Source organism: Lagopus muta, chromosome 1, assembly GCF_023343835.1.
Source record: "Lagopus muta isolate bLagMut1 chromosome 1, bLagMut1 primary, whole genome shotgun sequence".
NCBI lineage: Eukaryota > Metazoa > Chordata > Aves > Galliformes > Phasianidae > Lagopus > Lagopus muta.
The window spans coordinates 7,557,079-7,584,896 of NC_064433.1; the positions used below are offsets into that span (position 1 = coordinate 7,557,079).

Below are 27,818 nucleotides of genomic sequence, written 5' to 3' on the forward strand. Positions count from 1 at the left end.
ACAAAGAGCGGGCGCGTGGGGATCGTTCTACCTGGCACGTGATAGAACAGCGAACTTAATGTAAAAGTGCCTTTTAGCCGCTTGAAATGTGCGCTACCACCGCTCTTTCGGTATCGTTTACTTAAGATTTTTTTTTCTTGCTGCTTTCCCTCAACGGGAAGGCAAGGACCGAGCGCCGAGGTACGCCGCCGCTCGCGGAAAGGCGCCGCGCTCGCAGTCGACGAGGGAGCAGCCCGCCGTGAGGAAGAGCCGCGCGGGCGCCGGGAGGCGGCCGTTACCACAGCACCGCCCTCCCCCCTCCTCCCTCTCCCGCCGCCTGCGGCCCTGCGCGGCCCCTCCAAGATGGAGGGCTGGCGAGGAGGTGAGGGCGCGGCGGCGGCGGCGGTTCGGGCCGCGGCACGGGATGGTGGACGGCGCCGCCGGCGGCGCCTCGCCCCGATCTCTCCTCCCTTCTCCTCGCGCTGGGCGGGCCGAGCGGGAGCGCGAGGGGAGGCCGCGGAACCGCCACCGAGCTCCGCGGGACCGTTACCGCCGCCCGCTTCGCGCCGGGGGACGGCCGGGGGCCTCGCGCGCTCCCTGGGCCGGGCCGGGCCGGGCCGGGCCGGGGGGGCGGGGGCGGCTGAGGTGAAGACGCGGCGCGCGAGGGGCGGCCGGGGCGAGGCCTGATCCTTCCCTGCCCGCTCGCCCTCCGGGGCGCTTCCATTACACGGCAGTTATCCCGTCCCGTTCCTCGTGCGGTTTCCATTTGCAGAAGTCTGGTGCTGCGGCGTCTGCCCTCCGGTAGCGTTGTTTTTTTGTGTGTATCGCTACGCGCACATCCGTGCCCGAGGAAGGCTCTGGGAGGGAGCCGTTGTGTTTGGCTTTGCCCCTTAGAGCAGCGCTCAGTGAGACGTGTGGCTGTGCACGGGGCGGTAACGTGGGGACTCCGGGGTGAGGCGAAGCAGTGCGGGATGGTTTCCGTTCAGCCGAGACATTAAAGAGGATTTTTTACCGGTTTTCTTATTGTAGCTTGGTATGTGCCATGTCTAGCTTCACATGAGACCCTCCAAGAATTATGTAGGAAGGAAAATCTGAGATGTAAATCCATTGGAATCACCAACAAGAGTCTAAAGAGTTATGAGGTGGAATATTTGTGTGACTACAAGGTAGAAGAGGTAAGAGAAACACGCAGACCGACCCGATCGCTCTTTCAGCTGCAATTCGGAAGCCAGACCGAGGTGGCTGTACTCGTGGTGTAAAGCAGCAGGCTGCCAGCACGAGGCTGTTGATGACACCGAACAAAATACCTTCTGAACTTTGCAAACAGAAAGTGGCGTAGCTGAGCATGTTCAGCGTGCTGGAGGAAGCCTTTCTGTTCGGAAATTATGGAGATTTTGGAGCATAAAATGTTTTGCCTTGTATCTAGAAGTAAAGCAAAACGCTGGCGCTTTTAGGTTGTAACTTGTTATGTATTATGATGCTTCTGTTTGCAGCTAACTGTGTATATTTTTCTCTGCAGTGTTGTAGTCTGTTTGAAAAGTTAGGGCTGTGTGCTGCAACTGGATTCCTGCGGTTTGCTCTTGCCATTGAAATTCAGCATCAGGATTTGACCTTTTTACAGTTATTACAGTGGGCCCTTCTAAAATGAATACCAAGCATGTGCTTCTTGACTGTCAATACAGCATTAAGCATTTTGAACAGATTGCTTCTTTAGGAGCACAGTTGATAGAGGACAAACAACGTTAGGTGTTAGATAAGTTTAGGATTTGTTGGGTTTTTTTGTGTGATACAACTCTATTCTCCCTATGCTTGTAATTTTATACAGCCAGATAGCATAACTTAACTGCTTTAAGACACTAGCATTCCCCCTGCGTAACCGTTTGTGACGAGATCTTCACAGCTGTGTATTTCTGTGCCCCTTGAGCTGACACGTAAAGTGCACAAAATTGTGCTCTAAATTAACTTGCAAACAGAAAAGTTGTTTTTTCCTTTTCTCCCAGTTGTAATTGTTATGTGGACATCTAGACCTTTCTGTACCGTACTCTAGCACTCTATGATGTTGTATTTTGGTGAATTGAATCATGGCTAAATCTGTTATCTGTTTCTGTATTTAAAGGGCAAAGAATACTATCTTGTGAAATGGAAAGGATGGCCAGAATCTTCAAATACTTGGGAACCTCAGAAAAATCTGAAATGCCCAAAACTTCTTGAAAACTTTCTTAGTGACAAGGATGAATATTTATCTCGGATGAAAGGAGGCAAAGCACTGAAAGTGAGAAACAGTGTTAAAGCTTTGAAGCCTGCAGTTGCAGATTACATTGTAAAGAAGGCTAAACAAAGAATAGCTCTGCAGAGATGGAAAGAAGAACTCAACAGGAAAAAGAATCATAAAGGAATGATTCTGGTAGAAAACACTGTGGATCTTGAAGGTCCTCCTATAGACTTCTATTACATTAATGAGTATAAGCCTGCTCCGGGGATAAATGTAATAAATGGAATAACAACTGGCTGTGAATGCTCAGACTGCCCTGCTGAGAAGTGCTGTCCAAAGGAAGCTGGTTTTATTTTGGCTTACAATAAACGAAAGAAGCTGAAAATCCAGCCTGGCTTGCCCATCTATGAATGCAATTCATTTTGCAGGTGTGGTCCTGACTGCCCTAATAGGATAGTACAGAAAGGCACACAATATTCTCTTTGCATCTTCAGAACTAACAACGGCCGAGGCTGGGGAGTGAAAACCCTCCAGAAAATTAAGACCAACAGTTTTGTGATGGAATATGTTGGAGAGGTATGTATTTATCTCATACGGGTTATTTTGAAGGAGAAAACAGGAGAAAATCTTGATGAGCTTTCTCTCAGTTTCATCACTTCCTGACTTCAGCTATATAAGTCTACTTTTGAGTAGAAGAATACACTGAATAGACATTTGTGCTGGCAGTAAAATCATACTGTCCAAAACGTCCTGGATAAGAAGAGAACACATCTTTTGTGTCAGTAAATAAGTACTTTTGATAATTATTTCAAAATTTCAGCATTTCTAAAAGTGGATCCTCCTTTTCGTTCTTGGCAGTCGCATTCTTCATTCTTTCCATATCTTTATTGTAGTTCTTGCTGTTCCCCAGGCACAGTTGTTACCAGACTCTGCACCCAGTCTGTCAGTCCCATTTCTGTTCTGTCTGCACAGCCTCTCTCATGCTATTTCAGAACAGAATTTAGTGCTGTAAAATACAGAGCTCGAGTTCCTCTTATTACTTTGTGTTACCTGGTTCAGCCTCTGTTATGCTTCAGGGCCCTTTGCATCAGCTGCTCCTGGCAGCCTCTCCAATCCTGTCTGTTGCTTTTCTGCCTCGTATCTGCTTTGCTGATACGATGACTCAAAACAATTCATTCTGTCCCTGCTACAAATTCTTATGGTCTTCACTGTATTACCTCCATGCTTCCTGCCCCAAGTCTCCCAGCTTGTCAGGTTTGTACCCTTTAAATTAATTCCTGTGAGCATGCAGGAGGCTGCTGTGATTGCAGAACTGCGTTGCTTAAAGCAAAGATGTGGCCTGTCAGAAAAATCAAATATTTTTCTCCCTTACTTTTTATGTCTGTCCTGCTGCCAAACTGTGATTTCTTTGCTGATTGTGCACAATGGGATACCTTTAACACAGTGGGCTGCAGACAAAGTTTTTAAAGCTGTGGCTTCTGTCAAACATTGCTGTAGTTCTTCTGCTCCTTTGGGGATCCTCTGGATTTCCACCTCTGGTTAGCATTTACCAACATCCAAATATTTAACGCGGGTGATGATATTTTTGTTTGTTCCTGAGTCACAGTGCTGTGCATCAGCCATAGACAAATTACATCCAGAGAAGCTGCAGTCACTAATTAATTAATTTAGCTCTATACATGTATTCTTTATTCATTATATACAGAATACTACTATTTCAACTTGAAAAAAAGCAAATGTGGTATTTTTCCTAAGCAAAATTCTTCTAACTCGTGATTTTAACTTTTATTTTAATTTAGTAATAGTTAATAATATGATGCAGGTTTCTCTTTGTTTTTATATTTTTGTAGGTGATTACAAGTGAGGAAGCAGAGAGACGAGGCCAATTCTATGACAACCAGGGAAATACATACTTGTTTGATTTGGACTATGACTCAGATGAGTTTACAGTAGATGCAGCTCGATATGGAAACGTGTCCCACTTCGTGAATCACAGTGTAAGGCCTCGGTTTATATCCTAAGTACTTAGAGCATTATCCTAATTGGGCCAGAAACATCTTCTCCTACTGCTAATATTTACACAGTGGTGTGTTCACGATTCTTTCTGAAGTTTTTCATGCCAACGCAGTGCAGGCAGTAGCACAGTGTAATGAGTAGAATGCAGTCCTTTTACTCAGTGTGAGAGTACATACAAATGTCTAGGAGCGTCAGGGTGCACAGCGTGAGCATGTGGTGGTTGTAGGGCAGTCACTGAATCTGCTGGTTCTAGACAACCAAAATAGGGTTGGTTTGTTTGCTGAAGTGACTGAAAGGCCTAATGTGAGAAATTCTTAATCAAATTAGTGAGGAGTCAGAGATGATGGAACTGCTCCATTGTTTTGCAGCAGAGCAGGGTTTCTAGGGATGTGAAGTGTCATCCATCAAACATTAGTAGCTCAAAAAAAGAAAAATTCCTATGCATTCTTTGGTATTTCTCTTCTGTGAGCAACTTTTTTCCTTCTTAGTATGAAAGGTAAACTTGCCAGGGTACATCAAAGTTGGTTTTAGACAAGAAATTTTTTGTTGTGTTTTATTTGCTGTTGAACTGAAGTACATGAAAAAATGAAACCTGCACTGCGTTAGTAAAGAAATTCTAGTGATGTTTAGTTCAGTAGTGCTGTGCTTGTTACTGATGTATGCAGTCTCTGTTCTACAAATACAGTACACTCGCATCTTCAGATCTGTGAGCCGATGCCATCATTGGTATTTCATGCAGGCTTGGTGGGGAAAAGCATGAAAAGTTTTAGGTACGGCCTGCTCTTCGCTTTTGGGAATGGAAATGAAGTGTTCTTGCACCTGTAAAGTTAGAAGTCTAACTTCAAGTTTGGCTTTGTAATATGGGATGTGTTTTTCTTTTAAAAAGCACGTGTGCAGTTTAACAAGTGTTTTAGTGACTGCTGTCTTCTGAAACTTCATCTGTCAAAAATGAGAAAGCAGCTTATAGCTCGTGCTTAGTTTGCCTGACACTGCTCCTCCTGCCTGTAACGGATCATTCAAAGCTCAGATTAGCAATTAAAAATAGTTACCTGCAGTATGAGAATATTATTTCTGGCCTAGAAGCAATGTTTACACTCATTATTTTGCATCTATGTTTGTGTGGCTTAAGGTGCTAGGTTGTTTCTTCTTTCAGCTCATTATTGGTTTTATTATAAGGCTTATTAATTATTTTTGTGGATTTAATAAGTAGATCTTAACCTTGGTCTTATTTGTTGCCATATTTTGGAGTTACAATTATTTTACATAGGCTGTCAGGTATTATTATAGTCTTTGTACTGTGTGGAAGTTGCCTTCGAAAGTGCTCTGCTTTAAGCTCTGAATGTTCTGCTTTAATGCTACTTCAGAACTGTTGATTTCAGAAGACAGATGACTAGATTTTTAGACTTCTGTCACTAAGAACCATTTCTCCTTCTGCTGAATACTTCAGTGAAACTTACTGTGCATTTTTTTAACAGAAACTACATTAATTTTTGCTTCACAGTGTGATCCCAATCTTCAAGTCTTCAATGTATTTATCGATAACCTTGACCTGCGTCTTCCTCGAATAGCACTGTTTTCCACAAGAACCATCAAGGCTGGAGAAGAGCTGACCTTTGACTACCAGATGAAAGGTCTGCAGGTTTTACGTTGCTCTTGAGGGAAGTAGGGGGCACTGGCTAATTTTGTTGCAGTCTGACTAATGTCAATGTTTTAGGTCAGGCATTGCATCTCACTAGAACAGATGTCCCTCACTGACAGCGCAGACAGCGCACAACCAGAAGCTTTGTGTGCACCTCTAGTGCATTACTTCCTTCAGCACTCCTGGTTCAGAGCAAGGGGTTGTGGTTGGAACCTCTGACAAGGTAGCTTGCTTTAAAGATTTGTCACAGGGCTGCTCAAAATAACGGTCAAGACAAAAAACGTATTTGGAGACGTTTAGAAAAGCTTCCCCTTGTTGAAGCTGGCATTTCAGGTAAACCACTTTTTAAAGAATCTCCTGAGAAGCAGCTGCTTCAAACTGACAGTTATGCAGGCAGTTGTAACAGCGAGTGATGTAAGGTACCATAGGTGTGTACAGGGATTGTTATGCAGAGACTTCAGGAAGAAATATTCTTGGTGAAATATTACCAGCTTCTTTGATAACTGATTTTCCATTCAGTAATTCCTTTTTTTTTCTTTTTTTTTCCCAGTGCAGTATAAAACATTTGAATCTGGTTGGCACTGGTGTTCTGTGTGTCAAGTTTGCATGCTTGCAAACCACTAAGCCACAACGTATTGTTTTCCCAGCTATTTAATTTCCAAAGAAGTATTTTTATGCTCCAGAGCTGTACCACATTCTTGCAGAAGCTCTCTTTCAATATTGACCAAGTTCTTTTATTGAAATCTCTTTTAAAACTCCCCTTTTCTTTTTGTGGTGCCTGTGACAGTGATGTTCAAGGCAGTCTGCAGTCTCAGCTGACCAGCATATGCTGATAGGCTTGAGCCTAAAGGGCCTGAGTTCATTGAGCTTTGGATCCTGACACATGTGACAAGTGTTGGATAAGCAGTTGTAATGTGGGTGTTGGTAGAATTCAGCATAGCTTCACACACAATTTTTTTAAGAGCTGGGGTGGTAGAAGGCTTCTTGAAGCCATTTCTCTGTCTTGAATTCCTAGCTCAATTTCAGTCTTCCCATTAAAATGTCCTTATTTGTGTTTGTCTGTGTCACAGGTTCTATAGATCTGACTTCAGACTCTGCTGATGGTCTGAGCCCATCCAGAAAGAGGATCAGAACAGTCTGTAAATGTGGAGCTGTGTGTTGCAGAGGTTATCTCAACTGAGTTTGAGTACCCAAAGTCACAAATACTTTGTTCTCTTCTAAAAGAGTTTTAAGGAGACTCTTCTTTCATACATACATTATTCTTACAGCTTATGTAAACAGATACAACGAAAACAAGATGTTATGTTTGTAATTGAAATGGCATTGGCCAAAGAAAGAGATCTAGTGTTTCAGGTTGAAACTGATAATGTGGATTAAAATTTAATTTTTCTATCATCGTTATTTAGGAAGCAGTAAACTATATGGTAAGAAAACTCTTTAACATGTACCTTGATTTGAATATTAAGTGTAAGCTCACAGCGGTAGGCCTTCTAGGAGCTGATTTCAGTGAGATAAAGTGGTGTTGCATATTTTCTGTACCTTGCAAAGAAGGTATTAGAAGGCATTCAATTTGAGTCCTAAATCATAGCAGACAGTTCCTTTTCTTTTTTTTCTTCTCTTTCTTTCTTTCTTTTATTTTTTTGTGCCGGTGTGTAAAAGAAAGGCTGAGAGAGTAAAAAAGAGAGAGTAGCAATAACATCTGTGGCACCACGATGAGAGGCATCGGAGCACGACTGGAAGGCGGCTCAGAGGGGTGCAAACTGGAAAAGCTCCATTGAATTCCACACAATAAAATCGTCGGTGTTAGTTGAGTCTGGGGGTGTTAAACATCTTCACCTGATGTCATGTTGCTTAGAAGCTTTATGAGTAGCATTTCTTAAATCGTTACGTTCTGACTTTTAGTTCAGATTCTGTAGGAGGTCTTCTTTTCTGCACAGAATTTGTAAATATTGGGTTATTATTGGTAACACACTGTTTTGTTTTCATTGCAGAAATTTGGCAGTCATTGCTGAAAAAAAAAATACTGGCTACAGTTTGGGAATAGAAAACAAAGTAATTTAAGGAAAGCAGCCTATTGCCCATCAACACTGATGCATTCTGGAGATATACTTAGTAATCTGTTAGGTGTAGAAATAGCCTGGGAATTGATTTGTATTAACAGTTGTTTTTGCTTAAGTTTTTACATACTGTGACTTTTTTTTTTTTAAATCTAGTGACAGATTTTTAAGATATTAGCCCTATTTTTCTCGTGTTGCAAAAAATATTAACTTCAGTGAAGTTAGGCTAGGGTTGAGCTACCCATTTGCTGTAGTCATTTGTAACATATTCTTGAATGTAAAGGCTGAGAAGAATACTGTTCTTCAGCTGCTTGAATCATTTTATTATTATTACCTTAAAGTTGTTTTGATCTGTTGGTAATATGTGCTACGTTTTGCTTGGCTTCAAAGACACTGAAGAGCGCTTGAGTTTGGTTATGAGTGGAGTTACAGCCAAGGTCCATGCTCTGGGGATATTTGAAGGGCTTTATCCTCATGGATAAAAAAGCTTGTAAAACTTGCATGTTGCTTACAAATACTTGCTTACAAAATGTTGACAGGCAGAATGTTGTTGCTCCCTAAATGGATGCTAGCTATGTATCATAGGTCAGCTAGTTGCCTTTATAAGGTGCACAGCTGTTGTCTCAGGTGAATGAAGTCAAGTACCCAGCATGTATCAGTTTCCTTAATTTGTTAGCAAATGCCTTAAACTTCACCCTAGTTCCTAGCACTCCAAGAAGAGTGTTTCAGAGGATAACACAGGTTGTCTGCTGACTAAGAAGCACTGTTGCATTGGCACTGAACATCTGGCTCTTTGGCAGGAAGTGTCATTTTTTTTATGCTGGGAGACACTGAAATCAGTTTCACGATTGGAGCGAAGAGCGTGGACCACTGCAAGTCCTGTCTGAGTTTTGTAATCTACAACACAAAGAGATACGTGTGAAATTATTGTTTTACATGAGCAGGAGGAAACTTGCTTATGTTTAAAAGTATTTGACATTAACAGGCTCAGCTGTATCCACACACTTGGATAAATGCTCAATCTAATCAATTTACAAAATGCCACTTCTCCAGCAGTTTTTAATTTATTGATGTGGAATGTTGGAGCTTTAACAAACTCTAGATTATCTGCTGTCATTTGGAGTTGTTTGCTTTCTCTTGCATGTAGCCCAGTTTAGAAACGCATTCCACACGGATGGAATCTGCGACCTCCAGCTCCTGAATCAGCTGCAGTCTGCAGCCTTTCCTCGGCACAGGAGTGCAAGAGTTCTGCAGCAAGACATAGATTCCTTACCACATTGGTTTCTCTGGCCTCTGCTGTGCAAGTTGACAGAATGGTTTACCACCCTCTTTGATTTAAAAATCACCAATAAATACACGTTCAAAGAGAAAAGTCTTACCAGTTGTACTTGAGTTCCGTGTCTGCCTTTTTCCCAAGGCAGTATCTGTTATCACCAGCATTGAAGTGACAAACACTGTTGTTCTATAAGGATATGTATGTTACCTCTTGTGTGTGAAATAAAGGACCTTTAATTTATGTTCTGGGAGGTAACAGTATTTTGTATTTATTTGAACTAAAATCACATATCCGGTTTCTAATTTAGAATACTGAACAGTGTTTATGTCTACTTATTCAGTGCATTGCAGTTGGTAACTGAGCTTAATGGAATACTGCATCACTTTTAAAACTCCTTCTGCTGTTTCTATGAGTTCAGGGGGGAAACTGCCAGATTGGAAAAGAAGAAGAAAGGTGTTTTCCATTTCTTAAGGAGCCTAAACCAGCCTAGCTTCTGCCTTTGTTTTGCTTTGTGGTCTGTTGGCATCTTCACGGCCACCACTTCAGTGGTGTATGTGTACTTCTTAAGAGTCAGGTAACCTGTGCTCTGTCATCTGGCTTATTGTTTTTGTTGGGTTTATTTTCTGAGGTAGCAGAATAATGCTGCAAGATTATCTGTAAGATTGTCTATTTATTTAATCTCAAAGTTAAATCAAGTCAATCTTTGGGTTATTTCTAATGTATGTCTTAGGACTGTGTACTTTAGCATATGCAGTTTGTAAGCTCAGGAACATTTTCTTCTCATGATGTGTGATCTCTAGTATTGCTATCTTCCTACAGTTTTTGACAAAATAAATTAAATTTAGTTTTTTTTCTTGCTGTTGTCATTTTTGGGGAAGAAAACATCTTACGCTGTCAGCTGTAAGAGTGCAGTTTGTTGCTGTCCCATACACGAATGTTTTAGCACTGAGAGGACTGTAGTTGAGCAATCGTGAGGAAATCAAGTGTTTCCTATTCAGTTCATGGCAGATTGGAACTGCTATAATTAAGTGGGGCTCCCATCTACTGAAGCACACTGTAAACTCAGCCCTGATCTGAAATTTATCCTACAGTTAAGGAATCAAGCCAACAGACACAATTCTGCTCTCTGTGACTCTATTCAAAGGTAGAAACGACAGCAGTGTGACTCATTTTAGCCTGCTTAAAAAAAAGTTGACAGATCTGGACTTTACACAAATCCCAGGAACAGAAAGTAGGCAAAGTGACAGTGGAAAAAACACATGGATTTGAATACAGTTCAAATCATACATAGATTATAGCCCTTTTTTTCTCTGCAACTGCAGTAGCAGGATGCTGTTTTTTTTAACATTTGCATTTCACTCCAGATACCAGAAAAACAGATGTATGCAGTGTGGGGAGCTGTCACAATGAAAGTCTTTTTAATTATTTAGGCTTTAAGCCTCGTGGATTGGGAAACTCAGAGGTTACTTCTGTTGTTTGGGTCTTTTTTCCTAAAAGGATTGAAGCTCAACAAAAACCCAAAGCTGCAATGCCAAACCAAAACAAAGGAACTAACAAGTTGGTGGTTGTGTGTAAGATTTAAACCACAGGCACTGAGATATGTTATCTGCTCAGTTTAGAGATGAGTTTGATTTTACAAGAACACCGCTGTCATTGGCTCATCTGTTCTTTACAGTAACCACAGTGAAAAGTTGGGGTTTCAGGAAGTGGAAGTGCAGCTCATTTCAGTGTTTGCATGGCCATTAGGGAAGATGCCATATTCTTCCCCCATAGTTAAACATGTGGTATTGTATTAAAGCTTGAGATCACGTGTAGAAGGCAAACTCTTGGAGCTCCTGATAAAAGAAAACACTAAATTCAATTTAGTGTTCCACCTCCAGCTTTGTTTGGTCTATTTTCTACCTAGTTACAGCCTTGGAGAACCAAACCTTAGGAGGTAGAATGCTTTTATAGTCCTTTTCAGAAACACTTTCAATATTTCATGGAAAGAACAATAAAGTTATACAGACTGCTGAAGTCTATTTGTAATTGTAGTACAAAAATTGCATAGATTAGCATAAATGCAAATAACAGCAATAAGAGAAAGAACAGTTTCATATTTAAAGAACAAATTTCATTATTATCATGATATAATCAGTTCTACCTCTTTTCAGGAGACTTTTTTCTCATTAAGCTTTCACCTGCTGCTAGCTTCTTATATAAGTAGTGCAGTTTATCTTGTTGAGGTATTTCAGCATCTGGAGTTAAGGGAATTTCAAAGTCAGAGGAGCTCTGAGAGTCCCTCTTCAGTTCTAGATCAGGAGTCCTGGAGCTGTCACTTATTTCCACCAGCAGATCTTGAGCTGGAGCAGTGCCAGCTTCTGCATCTTCGTCACAGTCCTCACTTTTCAAGTCACAGATGACGTCAGAAGCACAGGATGGATTCTGGCCAAGTGGTTTCCACCTGCTGTCGTCAGCTTGGCTGTCCTTGGGGGTTTCGTGAGATGGCAGAGCTGTTCTGCTGCCACATCTGCTGAAGCAGCTGAAGTCAGCAGCATTTCTCTCTTGGGAGGTGATGAGTACAGTGTCCATTTGGCTATCCCAGCCCTGGCTCCCTTGTTCTGATATGTGTGTCGACTGAGAAGAATTTTGGGAGGAGATGTGAGTTGAGTCACTCACTCCATCCGAATCACTGAAGAGTGACTGGGACCCACCAGCATCTGCTGAAGATGGGAAGTTGTCCTCATTTTCAGAGCTTTCATCTACTTTGTTACACTTAAAAAACATATCCCAGCGAGGGATATCAGCATTAGACTGCTGCTGCTTGCCAGGTATGCCATTGCAGCTTGCTATGGGACTGGCATCTGGCTCATGGGAAAGATCCTGAGCTGTGTTTTTTTCAGAATCATCTTCTTTGTCATCTTCGTCGTCATCATCATTGGACTCCTCACAGTCCACGAAGTCTACCTTGAGAGAGGTGTAAGTTGTGTTTGCTCTGTAGCTTTCTGTGCTCTCATCTGTGTTTCTGTCAGCGTTTTCAGACGGTGCAGTTTTGGATGGCTTACTTCCTTCTCCCTGATATTTTGCAATCTTAGGCCTTGCAGAGGTTAGTTCTGTATCAAAGAGCTCATCTTCGTCTGACAAGGAAATTTAAAAACACAACAAAGCAAACAAACAAACAAAAAAAACAGAAAATTTTGTTCAGAGCGAAGTCTGGACACAAGATAATTTAACAAAGTTATTTAACTCAAAAGGAAGCTTAGCAGGACTTCAGTGAGCATGCTCACCTTGCCTAAAACCCTACAATCTACAGTAGTTAATTCTACCATTTTGGTTTCCGTTACTCACAGTGTTACTGAATTCCATCAGAGACTTCTTCATTGACAAGAGGCCTTAAGTTCTAGCATTCTGTTGGAACAGTGACTGCACTGGTAAAGGAGACTTCTTAAACAGTAACCCTCAGAGCCATTACTTGCCAAATCAGATACTTAAAAGGAGAAGAAATACATCAGCAAAAGGTACTGTTTAAAGGAAGTAGGCTGCATGTTATTAGCAAAGTTATTTCTGCTTGCTAGACATAAACACAAAAACCAGAACTCTTTATACTAGAATGAGGAAAAGTTTAATCATAGAAATAAAGAGGTCTCTAGGGCTGTCAAACAACTATGAAATTCTTGTTGCTGAAGGAACTAATGTAATCTCTTTCATGTTTTGAACAAGGGCTGACTCGAACATGAAGCCAACAGGTCAACAGTTACAAGCTGGTAGGGCAGGTTCAGCTCTGGCCTTCATGTGCATGGTGCAGATCACACACACAGTTAGTGGATACTGATCTAGATTCGTTTATCCAGACCTCAGTCATGTTTTGCCAGGATTACATCAACCTTGCACAGCTGGCACTTCAAAAACAGCTGAAAAGAATACAGCAGGCCCAAAGTCATCCTCTAGTTATGGGGGTTTCCAGAGGCTTCATGGAGCACCCACTGCTGTATATAGCAACCACCAGGGTTTCAAAAAGATACGAGGTGCTGAAAAGCCAGCTGTTCAGGATAATGAAGAGCCCAATTCTTCAGTGTGAAATACCACACTGTCCTTCCACAACACAGGATGTGATGCACAGAAGTTTAAAACTAGCCTTATTAGTGATAGTCTAGGATCGTGGAACAGAATGCTAAAAATGTACAGGCTGTTAAGTACATTTTAGAACTGCAATTCAGTGCATTTTACTATCACCCTCCTGAAACCTGATTTCATTTAATTTCCATTTATCTTTTCCAGCTGCACTTTTTTTCTTGCTTTGTACACAAACCAGTGAGCACCGTGGCTTTTGGCACCTCTAGACTCTGACTTTCACAGTACCACTATCAGAACTTCTCACCTGTATCAGACAAGGTTCTTTTGCAGGATCTCTTCAGTGTTCCTAAGGGCTTGTACCTGGGTTCTGAGTTTCTCCTGTATGATCTGCATAACGGCTGTAATCTGAGGTAAATGAAGAAATCAGTACTGAGAACTCAGCGGATATTTTCAGGCACAAAAGCAACTCTTTTGACATTCATGCCTTTCACAGGCACTGCAGCAAAAGTGTGAAAGCAAATGCAGCAATAGGTGGGGGAAAGGTTGCCACTTTGGTGAGCTGAGACAGCTTAAAATGCTAGGAAAAAGATCTGACATTCTGATTTATTTACCTGAACGTGTACAGCATTTGTAAACTACACTTTAGGCCCTTGGTTAGAGAAGATAAGATGACAGAGTTGAAAATCTGACTGCAGGTTTATTCAATTATTGCAAAGTATCTCTTTCCTATTAAGGAAAAAACAAAAAGGAGCAAGAAACAAGCCCTCATTTTGTTCATGTTGTTCAGTATCACTGCTATTCTACTCCATAACACAACTAAGCTGCCACGACTTTTAACAGCATCTGACTACAGCCCTATGTGATACTGTACATGGGTGCCTGCAGAGAGACTAGGAGTTCAAAGTGCCCAAGGAAATTCCTTCTTAGAAACTTCTCAGAAAATAGTACTGAGAAACAGGTCAATAGGTAAAGAAAGTGGGATAAATGAATATTCAGATGCCACCCAAACACAGTTATCAAAAAAGCCTCTATACATAGATATAACTATAAGAACGAAGTTTAGAGAGTTGAATATAGATTAACAGAACTGCATTATCAGTAGAGCTAAGCAAAAGGCACTGGCCTGCTTGAAAGGCTGGGATTCAGGAAAGTTGTGATCCTTACAAGGGCACGGATTAGGTAACCTTTACTCACAAGTCAGCTTACTGTCACTTACATTTCCATAACTTTGTCTTCTGACCCACCCACTGGTAGTACGTTGGGATACACATTCACAGGACAGATATAGCTCAAAAAATCCTTAATCTGAATTGAAGAGAAAGAGGAACAGTTTAAGAAGTTGCATCAACAGTTAATAATTCCACTTAAAAACTGCACAGACACAGTAAGTACTCTCCATTTGTCTGATACAAAGAATGATATGACCCATAAGTCAAACACTATGGAAGTGTAACAAGACAGGTCTGAAAGGATGCTAAGAATTCAGTCTCACCTAACCACCACACAGTATCACCAACTACACAGACAATCACCAGCTCTGAAAGAAAACATCTGATAAGCCAGTGATGATGACTCCAGCAAGTTCCCTGGGAACATGATTCAGTGCTTCACCATCCTCACTACTGCAGATCTTATCAGCCTTGCTTTCTTCCTACCGGACTTTGAGTCTTTACTTTTTGCAGATGAGAACATCCCTTTCAGTCTACTCAGTACTGCAAGTATACAAACCTCACTGTATGAAGAGTGGAAAGAGAAACAAGCTCTGTATGTACTCTCTCCAGTCCTACAAAAAGAAAAATAAGAGGCACATAAATTAGCTGGTTTTCAAGCTCACCTAATAGGCAAGATTAATTTAATCCATAACAGTCCATTCTGAGATTCAGTTATATAAAACTTAGGCAAGACACACTCCTAAAACAGATTTCTGTATGGCCTAATGCTCACAGAATCACAGAATGGCCTGGATTGAAAAGGACCACAATGCTCATCCAGTTCCAACCCCCTGCTATGTGCAGGGTCACCAACCATCAGACCAGGCTGCCCAGAACCACATCCAGCCTGGCCTTGAATGCCTGCAGGGATGGGGCATCCACAGCCTCCTTGGGCAACCTGTTCCAGTGCTTCATCACCATCTGTGTGAAAAACTTCCTCCTAATATCAACCTAAACCTCCCCTGTCTCAGTTTAAAACCATTCCCCCTGTCCTATCACTCTCCACCCTCGTAAACAGCCATTCCCCTTCATGTTTACATGCTCCCTTCAAGTACTGGAAAGCCACAATGAGGTCTCCCCAAAGCCTGCTCTTTTCCAAGCTAAACAAGCCCAGTTCCCTCAACCTTTCTTTATAGGAATGCACACCTCACTATTACATTGGCTTTCTTGATCCTTTCTCCAAACCACATAGTGGAGGGTTTGATGCTAATTACATGCAAGGGAGTTCCATTTTGGCAAGTGATTCCACAGGGCAGTCTGTTTCCTCTAAAATAGTCATCATCCTGTCAAATACAAAATCAAATTAAGTCCAATCTTGATATTTTCCCCAAGAAATTAAGCCACACAGTATCTAGCCAAACCAAATTTTCACTTCCAGTTCTTCTGAATACCATCTCTTCTCTGTTGCATTCTGCTTTCAGAGCTGACAAAGCAAAATGAAGAGCAATGCCCCAGTGCCATCTACAGTTCTACTTGCCACTCTGAAGCCTTCAGCTTCAGACACGTTGGAAAGGGAGGGCCATGAATTACAAGCACACAGTGTGTGGCTGCAGGAGGCATCATACAGACTGGTTTTGATATATGAAAACGAACAGTACCTGACTGATTCAGTCTGCTGTTTGTCTAACTTCATTTAACGAGTTTCAAAATGCAGTTCAACTATTTCTAGCATCAGCTATTACATTTTCTAATTAAAAGAAAGAAAAAAAGCCTTAACCTGCTAAAATTCTCATTTTCTACTGCATCAAGCAACTATTTGGGCCAAGTTTGCTCTAGGATAGCAACAAAACATCTACAATCAGTTCTTCACAGCAAGGTTAGCAAAGGCTTTCCAAAATGATGCACACCTTAGGATGTCGACAGGCATGAATCTGAGTGTATCGGTCTGTAGTTATATGGCAGAGGATTTCTGGCATATTTTTGAACATATCAAGCCTATTCACGTGCACCTAAAAAAAAAAAGGCAAAGTTTACTCTTAATTAGCTGGCTGTGTTTGCCAAACTGCAGCTAGAGCACAGACATGGTTCTGCTCTCAACAAATGCCAGTAAGGATTTATTAATGGGTAATTTGTAAATATGCAAGTGGGGAAGTGTCTTGGATAGATAGAACAGGCAGAACGAACCTCCTGTGCTACAAAGGGCTGAGCACAGATCAGAGAAAAGTAAAATGCATCTGCTATTTATGTTGTGCAAATGAGAAGAATTTTACAAGGTATAAAGGAGAGAGGTAAACGCTGAGCTGAAAAATGGGGATTAACTTCTCCCTTGAGAGTCAAGATGTTCCAGTAGATGTCACACACTGAAACCAAATAGTTAGCTCACTTCTGAGCACAACTGTAGGCTTTTTTTAAGCACGGTGTGCACGCCATTCACATACAGTAGTTCTCTGAACGGCCATTTCCAGTTCAGTTCACAGTTATTACGCAGCATCTGTTCTAAAACAGTTACCTTGATTCCAAGCTCCTCACTGAGGTTTATGAACAAATACTCATATCCATAAGCAGCTTTGCAGTTCAGCCACACAACGTGACAGCGACTGAGCGAGGTCCAGCTCCGCACTAACTCTAAGATCCCATTTAAACACTCCTCCTGAAAGGTGTAGAAAAGCACTGTGATTTGTCTCACAAGCTATCTGTAAAGTGCTATGATTTGATAGGCAACATCACATTTTCAAGATTTAACTAAAACAAAAAAAGGCTCATTAACTTATTAGTGGCTTTAGGACCTTTCACAGCCTATTTAGACTTACCCTGCTTGGTATATGATAAAATCTAGGATCACAAAAAGTGGTGTCCAAATAAACACTCTGGATGTCTTTTACTCTGAAAGAGAAATGTGATATCAGAGTGAGCAATGCATTGCAGCACTAAGATATACTACTTCCTCTCTCCTCAAAAAGGATGTAATTCTTCCTCTTCATTACAAAGAACAAGTCAAAAGAAGCTTGCAACTGAACTCCTTACTGCAAATATATTTAATAAATACATATATATATGAAATAATTCCCAAATTGCCCATGTTCACATGACCTTTTATTCATTTTAAATCCCACAGATAGACTAAACTCACCAAGAACTGAATTAAAATGCTACTGTTTTTTCTCATACCTGGTCCCTGAATGCAAAAGCTCCATTCTGGCTGCTTCTCCTTTTGCAAGCCTGAAATCCCCTGTATACAGCACAGTGCCATTTTCACCTTGAAACAGAAACCTACAAAGAGAAACACTTCCATCAAACTTAATAAACAGCATTAACTGTCAAGTGTCAATTTGTTACTTTGCTCACATATGTCTGTGTGAGCAGAATATGGCATAACAGATACACGGGGCTCAATTTTGTCCTCGAGTAATTTCAGGCAAACCCTGATAATAATTCAGTCAGTGTGGGTGGGATAACCCAGCTATTCACTGCATCCACAAGCACACTATTTACTGAGAACTTTGTAGGACAAATCTCCCAGCAGAAACACTTAGAATATTGAATAGGACATACATGACTGATCCTGGACAGTGGCCAGCTGGCAGGAGTGTCACCTCTATATCTTCTTTCTGCAACAGAGGGGTTAGCATTATTTTCACACTGGAACAAATACTACTGATACTTTCTCCGACAAAGTGCAAGCAACTCTCCACAGCCACCTGCATCACTTCACAGTGATTTTGGATGGAAAGACAATCTCTTCACATCCCAGCCAGCACTGGAGAGCAACAACCATCCTTTCATGGCAGAAGAGATGACTGAACGTTGGTGCTGATGAGAGTCAGCCAGAAAACAGCCCTATTTCTTTGGTTTTTAGCAAACAAACATGGAAACATCCTGGGATATGCTTTGCCTGGAGATGATCTACCAGACCTACAAGTTCTACACTTAAATATGTGATGAAAAGTCACAGAAACAGTGCATAAACTTGAGATCCCTAATACAGAGGAAAGACATTATCAGAAAAAACACTCTGATAATAAGAAAAGTGGAGAAGAACTCATGTGGTTACACACTGAGGAGGAAAGATGGAGAACATATATTTTAAAATAGCTTGTCACTTCTGATGTTACAGATAAACTTTACTATCCATTACAAACATACGATTTTTCTTTTTTTGTAACTTACTTCACCAGTTGTTTCATCTACTAAAGAAATCTGAGTAGGAGTCTCAACTTCCAGTGCAACCTGTAACAGTGAATAAATGCATTACAGGATTTAATGAACATCGTGCTTCACATTTGAATAAAATTTCATTACGTAAACACCTAAGTAGCCAATATCTAAATAGTAAAATTAAGCTGACTTCCTGTAGAAAGTCATACATTTCTGTTTCCAGTGGATAAAAAGGTTCATTTCTAAAAATGGAACACAGATACCTCAATCAGTGCACACTTTAAAAGTGTGTTGGACTCTCAATAGTAAGCAGCCACACTTCTCTGGTGGGATCACGTGCCTTGTTTTTAAATTAACTGTAATGCTCAGCTCCCCAGTCCCAGAGCACACCAGTGATCTTGCAAGGTTAGGTCTCCGTGCTGCAGCACAACTTCTCCTCACTGTTCCCTATTACCAGAAGCACCAACTGCACGCAGCAAGCCTTCCTGTGCTTGTATAGAGGAGACTAATTTACAGATGGCAATTTTGGCATGCCCTATCTTAACTCTGAGTCCTCCAACATACATGCTCTATGCCTCTCCCACCATATTTGTATACAGCTGTTTTGCCAAGAAAAAGCCAAAGTGAAAGACTCCTGTCATCACCCCTCTAGGTCTGACCTCCAGCTTCTCAGCTGAGCAGCCTGCTCAGAGCAGTTTTACTGGGTTTTACTGCATGACCAGATTCACAGAACACCCCATCCCAAATTTCTAGGCAGTTCCAAGTGATCCATCCAGCAGGTACGCACAAAAGCTGAGAACGTATGGCTTCTCCACCACAAACAAAAATGCTAATCGATCAGACAACTGTCAGACTCCCAGACTGCTCCAAAACACAGATATACACATCAAAAAATATTTTATACTAAGAATTCAAACCATTTGGAATTTCAAAATTAAAAAAGAAAACTTACTATGTGATTCTCCCAAAACTCATATTTCGAGTTAGTCAGTAGCAATTCCTTAGTTACTGGAGAGCAATATAACTTAACTTTCAAGCTGTAAGGAGAAGGAAGAAAGAAAAAAAAAAAAAAAAAAAAAAAGATGAGTGCTTTTGTTTGTGTTCTTTTTAAGCAGAAGCAAGGAGCAATCTAAAGATGCATCAGCAGCCAGCACCAAGCACACCAAAACACACACACAGGCCCTCCGTCACCCAAAAAAGACCCGCAGAACAGCAAGCCAGCAGTAGCTGTGCTGCACCAACCTGAAGTGGGATCAGGAGGAGCTGCTGCACCTTTGCAGAGCAGGCTTTTTTTCAATGCAGCAGACCCAAAATCTTACCTATGTGTGTCTGTGCATGTGTATTTTTAAGCAGGCATGAATAAAGTGTGTTGTAGGCGGCCACATGTATGGATATCACTGCTTGTTTGCACACACACCAAGCTCTGCTCCAGATGTATATGCTTTCCCTGGAATGCACTGGAACAGGTTGCCCAAGGAGGCTGTGGATGCCCCATCCCTGGAGGCATTCAAGGCCAGGCTGGATGTGGCTCTGGCAGCCTGGTCTGCTGGTTGGTGAGCCTGCACACAGCAGGGGGTTGAAACTAGATGATCACTGTGCCATTCCACGACTCTATGATTAGGCACCTGGGACAGTTTGCAGCCAGCAGAATGGAAACAGAATGGATCCTACAAAGCTCTGGCTTTTGCACAGCACACAAAGAAAGCTGGTGATCAAAGTGATTCTTTGCTTGCATTTGAGGAGATGCAACATGCGCTCTAATAGCTGAGCACCCCGGGCACTGAGACTCCGTTATCTCCGCGTTCAGCTGCTGGGCTGCTTTCACTGCTGTGCTGCTGCTCCATACTAGCTCTCTCCCATACAATTCAATACCTGCTCTGCAGCCTCCTCCTCAGGGCGGGCGCCCTCAGCCCCTTCATGTGATCTGAGGAGAAACGGCACGGCGGTCAGGGCGGGAATGGCCGCAGGGTGGGGGAGATACCCTAAAGACGGGCGGGAAGGAGGGGCGGCTCACCCTTGTGGCAGTGCGACAGGAAGTAGGCGCGCGCGCGCAGGTTGTCGTGGTCGAAGCGGTCGATGGACAGCTGAGGGTACTCGCGCAGCCGGCCCCCGAACCGGCTCATGGCGGCCGCTTCCGCCTCGTTGCGCCCGCACCGCCTCGACCAATCGGGAGGAGAGTTCGCCTCCTGCCAGCCAATCAGAAGCACGCGGAAGGAGAGGCGGGAGCAAGGGCTTAAAAGGGCAACGGCGGGAGGCGGTTGCTTAGAAACGGCGCGGCGCGGCGGCCATTGGTGCTGTGAGGAGGCGCCGCCATCCCCGTCCCGTCCCGTCCCGTCCCGTCCCGTCCCGTCCCGTCCCGTCCCGAGGTCTCTGAGGACAGGGGCGTGGATGTGCGAGCGGGCTGTGTGGTGGGGGTGGTGGGGGTTGTTTTGGGGGTGCTGTGTGGAGACCTTCCTTAGGTGGGATGTGGCAGGAATTGCATCGGTTGGGGCTTGGCTGCCTTTAGGCCTCGGGCTTCAGAGCAGGGTTTGGATCTCATGGTTGGGTGGTGGGAGCCTTGCTCTGCCTTCATGCTGAGCTCTGCCTTAGGAGCTGTGGATGCAAGGTATATTCTGAGCAGTTTGTCTTTACTGTTGGTGGCGGTGACTGTTTAAGTGCAATCTTCTGTTGTACAAGTTCTGTTCTTTTCCATTGTGAATTTTAAGGAAACGGAAGAAACTTGGGGAAAGAAGCGGCATTGAAGAGTAACTGATTTAATGAGAGGCAAATACACAGCTTCAGTCACTTGAAAGAAGTACGTAGTCAGTTACTTCTCGTTTCTCCACTTTTGGTAGTGCTTAATATTGTTAAGCCAGGCACCAAAGACTTCAAATCAGGGAGTTCTTCTGTTCCAGTGCCTCAGAAGCAGCCTACTATGTTTCATTTTCCAGTAAGCAGCTGGTATGAGAGTAATATTCCAGTTAGTGTGCCCGTTCTCACATGTATACGGCCTGAAAGCGTGCACAGACTGAAAACAGTGCATTTACTGGCACCCATGTAAATATAAACAGCACTTATTTAAACGTGAATTATGCAGGCCATTGGTCAGATTTTCCCTCTTCAGCTGATCATGACTGAGGTTCACTTATGAAGTGTCCACACTTTGTTATAAATATGCGTGCATTCACAAATCTTTCAAATATTAGCTTTTTACACTGGTATCTGTCTCGTCTGACAATTTCCCATATGTCCAACAGTTCTTTCATGTTCTGGATGAGAAAGAAAAGAAAAAGAAAAGAAGAGAAAACTCTGCAAATGATTATTTTAAAAAAAGAAAAAAAAAAAAAGAAAACTTTACTATGCAGGTGACAGAGCGCTGGCACAGCTTGTCTGGAGAATTTATGGATTCTCTTTCCTAGGAGATCTTTAGAAGCTGCTTGGATGTGATTTGGGGCACCCTGCTCTGGGTGTCCCTACCTGAGTGGGGGCTGGACCAGGTAGACCCAGAGGTCACTGCCAACCTCATCCATTCTTGGATTTTGTTCAGTCAGGGTAGTATCAGGCCAGGGCCTAGATGCCTGCCTGAATACCTTGGAAAATTCAAAGGTTCTCGTGTGAAGTCTGTTGAAATCGTTGGACATTTCTCAGCAACTTCTAGGGCCCTAGATTGGCCCTGTGAGTGCTGACTTATGAAAGCATTAAGGAAATAACACACACAGGCCCAGGCTGGGTTGGATACCATTGAAATTAAGCTGTCATTGACCTAAAAAATAAATAAATGAATAAATAAATAAAAATTAAAAAAAACCCTCAAAGCTGAAACAGAAGTATGTGGAATCTCGCCATTTCCTCTGAATTAAGAGTAGGCAAACTTTGTTTAAGCAAAGTTCACTTCACTGTTCAATTACACTCTGCATAAAAAGCACTAGTATTTTGCTGGATTACATTTTCTTACCACTGTCCTGCATTCTTTCACTTACCTACAGCTGTCTGCTGTCTTTTGTTTTTTTTCCCTGAACTGTGGACTGTCTGGAGTGTGGCTCATCTTGTGCTCTTGTACAATGAGACCAGCTCTGTGCTTGGAACTCAGAGGCACCACAGTAGGCAAAGAGTGCCGTTTGTAAAAGGTTGAAATATCAGCCTAAAAATACCAGGATTTATTTATATTTTTGATTATTGAAGTCACCAAGCTGACACTTTATGTGATGCTTACATGTGTTTTGAGCAGGAAGACCTGTGGGAAGCAATCCAAAATAATGGTGAGTCAGGAAATGCCAAGTGCGTCGAGATGTCTTGAAGAACCGCTTTCATCAGATGAATTCAGCACATCCTCTAAAGAAGTACTTAAGCCCAGTAACATGTAAGTTATCATAAGATGCTTAATAAGTGCTGAACTATTATTAATTTAAGAGCTAATGCCATTACTTACAGTATGGTCTTTCTCATGTCCCAGATTGACAGTGGCTCTCTAACATAAACAGCATATGCAAAATTCTGTAATGCTACAAAAGGGCCCTTTGCAGCAAGAGATCAAAGAATTATCTTGAGATAGCAATACTACACTATGGACTTGCAATAAGGATATATGCTGAGCATCTAATTTGTACCTGACACCTCATAAGTGGGTGTGAAAATTACTTTTTTTCTTTAATTATTATTACTAAATGGCTGCCTTCAATTACGAAACACCAATAAGAGTTGCAGAGCCCTTAGTGCTTAATGTTTGGAGTGCTGAGCTGCAAGAAATAGATCAGTGTTGCTAGAAGAGAGACTTTGTGCATATTTTTTATTGATCTTTAATGAAGCATATGCAGTCAGGGATGAAAGGCCCTTTCTTCTTTCCCAATAGCTCATATGTTATATGTCTAAGAATGCAGATTTCCACATTATGGTAGCAATTCTGCAGTTTTTTTCTCTACTGCTCTTTTTAACTGGCTAATTTGATAAGCCACCAGCTTTCAACTTTTGGAACTCTCAGTTGACATTGGAACTTGCTAAGTAAGGAAATTCTACCTTGTTTGCAAAAGGGTTTTGTATGGGAGAGAGTTGGAAGCATCAGTAAGATTTTGGTTGGGCAAGCACTGACTAAGATGAATGTTGGTAGATCTTGTGCTTTTCTTTCTTACCCCATCCAACTGATTTCTTAGAACCAGTTCTTTGGCATCTTCACTGTGGCCATATGACTGGCAGTGCATTCCTTCCTTCTGTTCCTCACCTGTCCTGAATGTTTCATTTTGTGCTTGCCATTTTGGTGTTCCTTCAGTAGGAGGAAAGAAAAACCTGAAAAATTACCTGTCTCAAAGGAGCAGTGACTGTGGAGATGGTTTCTGGTTGTTTATAATCATTATTTGTCCAAGGAGGCTGTGGATGCCCCATGTCTGCAGGCATTCAAGGCCAGGCTGGATGTGGCTCTGGGCAGCCTGGTCTGGTGAATGGTGACTGCACACAGCAGGGGGTTGAAACCAGATGATCACTGTGGTCCTTTTCATCCCAGGCCATGGTTTTGTTTTTTTTTTCTTTTTTAACCTCAGACTTGGAGAGGAAGACATTGTATTGTTTGTACTTTACTGTTTCAGTTTTGTTCTACCCATCCCTGTTTCATCTTAACAAGAACCCTTGCTTTTGTCTTCTCTACTTCCTTTTCAAAAATCTAATTTCAGGAAAATGTCAGAAGTTTCTGCAGCCATGTCTAAAGCTGACATCAAGCCAAAATCTATATGTCATGCCAAACAATGGTCAGATGAGATAGAGAACTTATACAGGTTCCAGCAAGCTGGGTACAGAGATGAAGTTGAATATAAACAAGTGAAACAAGTTGATACGGTAAGATTTAAAACTCTGCAGTTCTTACACTGAATTCCTCTCTAATGTTAAATTATTAAATAAAACTGAATGTGCCTCTTGTTTCCTGTAGTTATGCTAGTTTCTGATACAGTTTTTTCTCCCAGATCTGACTTGAATTCTCCTGCAGTTGTTAGCTGTGCAGAATAATTTATTTTACAGAAGGAAATTAGAAACACAAGCCAGCCTGGTTTTGTTCCCCAGGTCTTACACATTTACAAATATCACCTAGATTTCTTTGAAGAGATGTAGCTGTTGTCTGAAAGACTAATTCAGTTTTGAGGGAAGGAATATATGAAAGGTAATTCTCTGCAAAGTTTCCCCACATCTCTGCCAAAGGCCCTGAGAGGAAATGCATTCATTGTCCAGGAGCTCAGTCCTGTGCTATTGCATAGCAGCATAATCAAATGTCATGCACACTGCAAGTTCAGTTTCTATTGAATCTGACCAAAGCAGAAATATCTGAAGGCAGTTGTGTTACAGGGAGTTGTGTTGCAGGCATTTGTCAACAGAGCACATCTAGGACTTGGTCTTCTGCTCATTGCAGTTGATGGCAAAACTCCCTAGCGCATCAGATGAGATATGCAGTGGTTTCCTGAGATTCAAAAGAGCAAATAATGTGTTACCTGCATTGAATTTCTGTAATTGGTCTTCCAAAGCAACGTATATAATATGAAACATACAATTTTAAAAGATCTTAACCTCCTGTGTACATAAATGCTGCAATTAGTGTGGTAGGATGAGTCCATTCAAGATTTATGGCAGTGTGTAACCACACGCAATTAAATCCTCATAAAAGCTGAAGAGCATCACTTATGCTGATTTAAAATGTGTGTTCTGTTGAAGCTTGCCAGGATCTGGTGGTTCTTTTCCAGCTTACACATTTTGAAATGTTGTATTTACTCCATATTATGCTTCCTGACTGCAGTTATGATTAATGATGCAATTACAATGTAGTTGTAACAAATGTTAAAGCTCTTATCTTCAGACAGAGGATGCACATAATTCAACTGTATGCCAAAGTAATGCAGAATTAAGCTACTGCTTCTGGAACTCTCCATTCAGAGAATGCTGTACTTTAATATCCTATTCTCAGCTCTGCATGGAAGAGATGGGATTCTTATTACTTGATTTTTAAGGATTGGGCTGATCAGAAGTAATCACAGTTGTTCAAACTGGAGGTAGCTGTCAAAACCATAAAGCTCTCAAACTAATGGCATGAGCACTTGTATGTTCAGAGCTTCACAAAATGAATAATGAACAGCACCATGATGGTGCTGGTGTCCTGCAGGACTGATCCTGCTTATTCCAAGACTTCTCTGATCAAAAAATTATTTATATTAGATCAGAAAACTGTTTCCTAACATCTGGTTCTCAATCTTTTTTTAATACTTAAGGAAACTAATGCAAAGTCTGTTCAGAAACACTTGTTTTCCCATAGAACTGTACCCTATATTCTCTACAACATGGGGCACAAGCATCACTCAGTGCAAACTTGTTCCAGTGAATGAATATCCTCTTATTTTCTTTGTAGGTAGAGTGTTGGCCAGAAACTGGATTTGTGAAGAAGCTTCAGAGAAAGGACAACACCTTCTATTATTACAATAAGCAAAGAGAATGTGAAGACAAAGATGTTCATAAAGTGAAAGTTTATGTATACTGATTTTGCTACTTTCCAAAGTTTGTACATTTTTAAATAAATCTTTTTGTTAGTTATGATTTGCAAGAGAATGAGATTTGTATAACCCAGCATTCAAAGCATAAATGTCATTCTCAGATAGAATGGGGAATACAGAACGTGTTCCAAATAATTTGATATCAAAAAGATAAAAAGCTGCAAGGGGACTTTGCATATTTGGTTTGACTGTGCAAAGTCCATTGTAAGTAGGCTCATTAATCTTTACTCTGAACAACATAATCTTGTCGATATCAGCTAATGTCAGCTGCAGTCTCTTGGTGTAATTGAGGGCTGTGAGGCTCCCAGTAAGTCCAAAAGGAGAATTGTAGTAATTGTAGTGCTGTGGAGAGGAGGAACAACGAGCAGAAATCTTTATTGTTTTAGTCTACTGTTTATTTAGTTACTGTTGTGTCAGATCTGTTCCCCAGTATGTTTGCTTAGCGTTTCCCTTTCTGCCCTCAGCAGCCCAATTTAGGAGTCCTCCATCAAACGGCTCTACTCAAATAAACTTTCTCACACTCTGTGTTTGTCACTGAGACTAAGCAGGTCTGTTTCTTTTGATTGTTTCCTCATTTGGAAGTTCTTGATCAGATAACGCTGCTGGAATAAACATTCCCACTTCTTGTTAATGAGGGCAACCCACCAAGTTTGTTTCTGGTCACTGTCTTTGTTAACCCCAATGGGTCAGGGTTTCTGTCTGTAAGTGCTTGATCTTTTTGTTTGCCTCATCATCCCAATGTCGTGAGGCCTTTACCCAATTGTACATCAAATAAACTGTCTCACACACCACATATCCCAACAGCATTCATTGATTTGGAAAGTTATGCTGTTTTATGGAGGAAAGAAAAAAAAGAATTGTGGATTTACATACAGTGGGATCAGGGAGTACAAAACTGCAGATAGCTTGGAAAACATCTCAAGTAATATTTCAGTTTAGGTAACCTACTTAAATGAAAAGAGGGGTTTCTGGGCAGAATTCGTCTTGCTTACCTTCAGATATCACCTTGTCAGTATCTACAGCTTCTCATTTTACAGCCTTTGTTCTGAACAGAGGACAGCACAATGCAATTCTTGTCAATGTTGGTATGCAGCACCAGCCTGTTGCTCTGCCATCAGCCGTGCAGAAGCTGCCCGCAAACATTCCTACACTGGGGCAGCTGGTAAATGTGAGGTACCTCATAGTTACCTTCACTTGAAGTATAATGCTTGAATCCACCCAAACTGTGGGTAAGTGACCTGCCGAAGCTGACTCATCTGAACTAGTGCTGTGTTCATGGTAGTTACAAATAATATGTTATCAATTCCTTCTGTCTCTAGACTAAAGCTCAGGATGATCATCTCAACCAAGTTTTAGGCATGGATGTAGATGCTGGCAGGAGGACATTATGTGTGGCAGTGTACATTTTAATATCTAAGGGTTATTCTTCACTTGAAAGTAAGGCATAGGCCAGCTCAGCATGCAAACTAAAGGGTCGCAGTAAGCAGCATAGATACAACGTTCAAAAGATCTTGTCAATAGGTGGCAGTGTTCCAGTCACCTTATTGAGATGGCTTGGAGATTTTTAGCCTAGATTTGTATTGACTGTGTTAGAGAAACAACTGGAAGGTACTCAGAAGCAGCTGTGAAGCTTTTTGCTCCAGGAAGGTCATTGTGTTGTACAAGCAGAGTTCTGCAGCGACAGCCACAAAGCATTACTGCAGTAAATTTTAGTTCTCTTCCATTCTCTTTTTTCTTTTTCCTTTTGTTTGCTTTCTGCATACTTAGTAAGAGAGGCCTTTTTT

General features: G+C 41.7%; 3 protein-coding genes across 6 annotated transcripts; 2 read left to right on the top strand and 1 right to left on the bottom strand.

Annotated features, from left to right (window-relative positions):
* The first annotated feature begins 265 nt into the window (after positions 1-265).
* SUV39H2 (SUV39H2 histone lysine methyltransferase) lies at positions 266-8,055 on the top strand. 2 transcript variants are annotated; one of them, XM_048963111.1, is made up of 6 exons: positions 266-361; positions 1,009-1,154; positions 2,096-2,767; positions 4,042-4,188; positions 5,709-5,838; positions 6,917-8,055. In XM_048963111.1, exons 1-6 carry the CDS (start codon positions 343-345, stop codon positions 7,024-7,026), a joined length of 1,224 nt encoding a protein of 407 aa, XP_048819068.1. In that variant the 5' UTR covers positions 266-342; the 3' UTR covers positions 7,027-8,055. The 2 variants fall into 2 exon arrangements, with proteins under 2 accessions (XP_048819068.1, XP_048819077.1); XM_048963120.1 differs by having other exon boundaries at positions 5,922-7,034.
* A 2,076-nt stretch (positions 8,056-10,131) lies between these two features.
* On the bottom strand, positions 10,132-20,708 carry DCLRE1C (DNA cross-link repair 1C). 2 transcript variants are annotated; one of them, XM_048962964.1, is made up of 14 exons: positions 20,553-20,708; positions 20,411-20,462; positions 19,491-19,575; positions 18,551-18,610; positions 17,936-17,991; positions 17,552-17,653; positions 17,194-17,266; positions 16,893-17,033; positions 16,291-16,392; positions 15,590-15,726; positions 14,961-15,015; positions 14,449-14,537; positions 13,537-13,637; positions 10,132-12,295 (listed from the first exon to the last, which is right to left on the bottom strand). In XM_048962964.1, the coding sequence occupies exons 1-14, from the start codon at positions 20,659-20,661 to the stop codon at positions 11,319-11,321; spliced, it is 2,139 nt and encodes a 712-aa protein (XP_048818921.1). In that variant the 5' UTR covers positions 20,662-20,708; the 3' UTR covers positions 10,132-11,318. The 2 variants fall into 2 exon arrangements, with proteins under 2 accessions (XP_048818921.1, XP_048818932.1); XM_048962975.1 differs by lacking the exons at positions 20,411-20,462; positions 20,553-20,708 and adding an exon at positions 20,164-20,402.
* Positions 20,709-20,796: 88 nt separating this feature from the next.
* On the top strand, positions 20,797-27,166 carry MEIG1 (meiosis/spermiogenesis associated 1). 2 transcript variants are annotated; one of them, XM_048963371.1, is made up of 5 exons: positions 20,797-20,904; positions 21,244-21,332; positions 22,746-22,877; positions 24,178-24,340; positions 25,893-27,166. In XM_048963371.1, exons 3-5 carry the CDS (start codon positions 22,774-22,776, stop codon positions 26,019-26,021), a joined length of 396 nt encoding a protein of 131 aa, XP_048819328.1. In that variant the 5' UTR covers positions 20,797-20,904; positions 21,244-21,332; positions 22,746-22,773; the 3' UTR covers positions 26,022-27,166. The 2 variants fall into 2 exon arrangements, with proteins under 2 accessions (XP_048819328.1, XP_048819335.1); XM_048963378.1 differs by lacking the exon at positions 20,797-20,904 and adding an exon at positions 20,936-20,955.
* Positions 27,167-27,818: the final 652 nt, after the last annotated feature.

Bases quoted from the DNA above. Each gene is read 5' to 3' on its own strand.
- SUV39H2 (XM_048963111.1), top strand. The intron at 1,155-2,095 runs GTAAGAGAAACA...CTGTATTTAAAG, and splicing joins GTGACTACAAGGTAGAAGAG to GGCAAAGAATACTATCTTGT. The intron at 4,189-5,708 runs GTAAGGCCTCGG...TTTGCTTCACAG, and splicing joins CCCACTTCGTGAATCACAGT to TGTGATCCCAATCTTCAAGT.
- DCLRE1C (XM_048962964.1), bottom strand. From the start codon at position 20,661: ATGAGCCGGTTCGGGGGCCGGCTGCGCGAGTACCCTCAGCTGTCCATC. The intron at 20,463-20,552 runs GTGAGCCGCCCC...GTTTCTCCTCAG, and splicing joins CCTGTCGCACTGCCACAAGG to ATCACATGAAGGGGCTGAGG. The intron at 12,296-13,536 runs GTGAGAAGTTCT...TTTCCTTGTCAG, and splicing joins AAGAACCTTGTCTGATACAG to ACGAAGATGAGCTCTTTGAT.
- MEIG1 (XM_048963371.1), top strand. From the start codon at position 22,774: ATGGTGAGTCAGGAAATGCCAAGTGCGTCGAGATGTCTTGAAGAACCG. The intron at 22,878-24,177 runs GTAAGTTATCAT...ATCTAATTTCAG, and splicing joins GTACTTAAGCCCAGTAACAT to GAAAATGTCAGAAGTTTCTG. The intron at 24,341-25,892 runs GTAAGATTTAAA...TTTTCTTTGTAG, and splicing joins AAGTGAAACAAGTTGATACG to GTAGAGTGTTGGCCAGAAAC.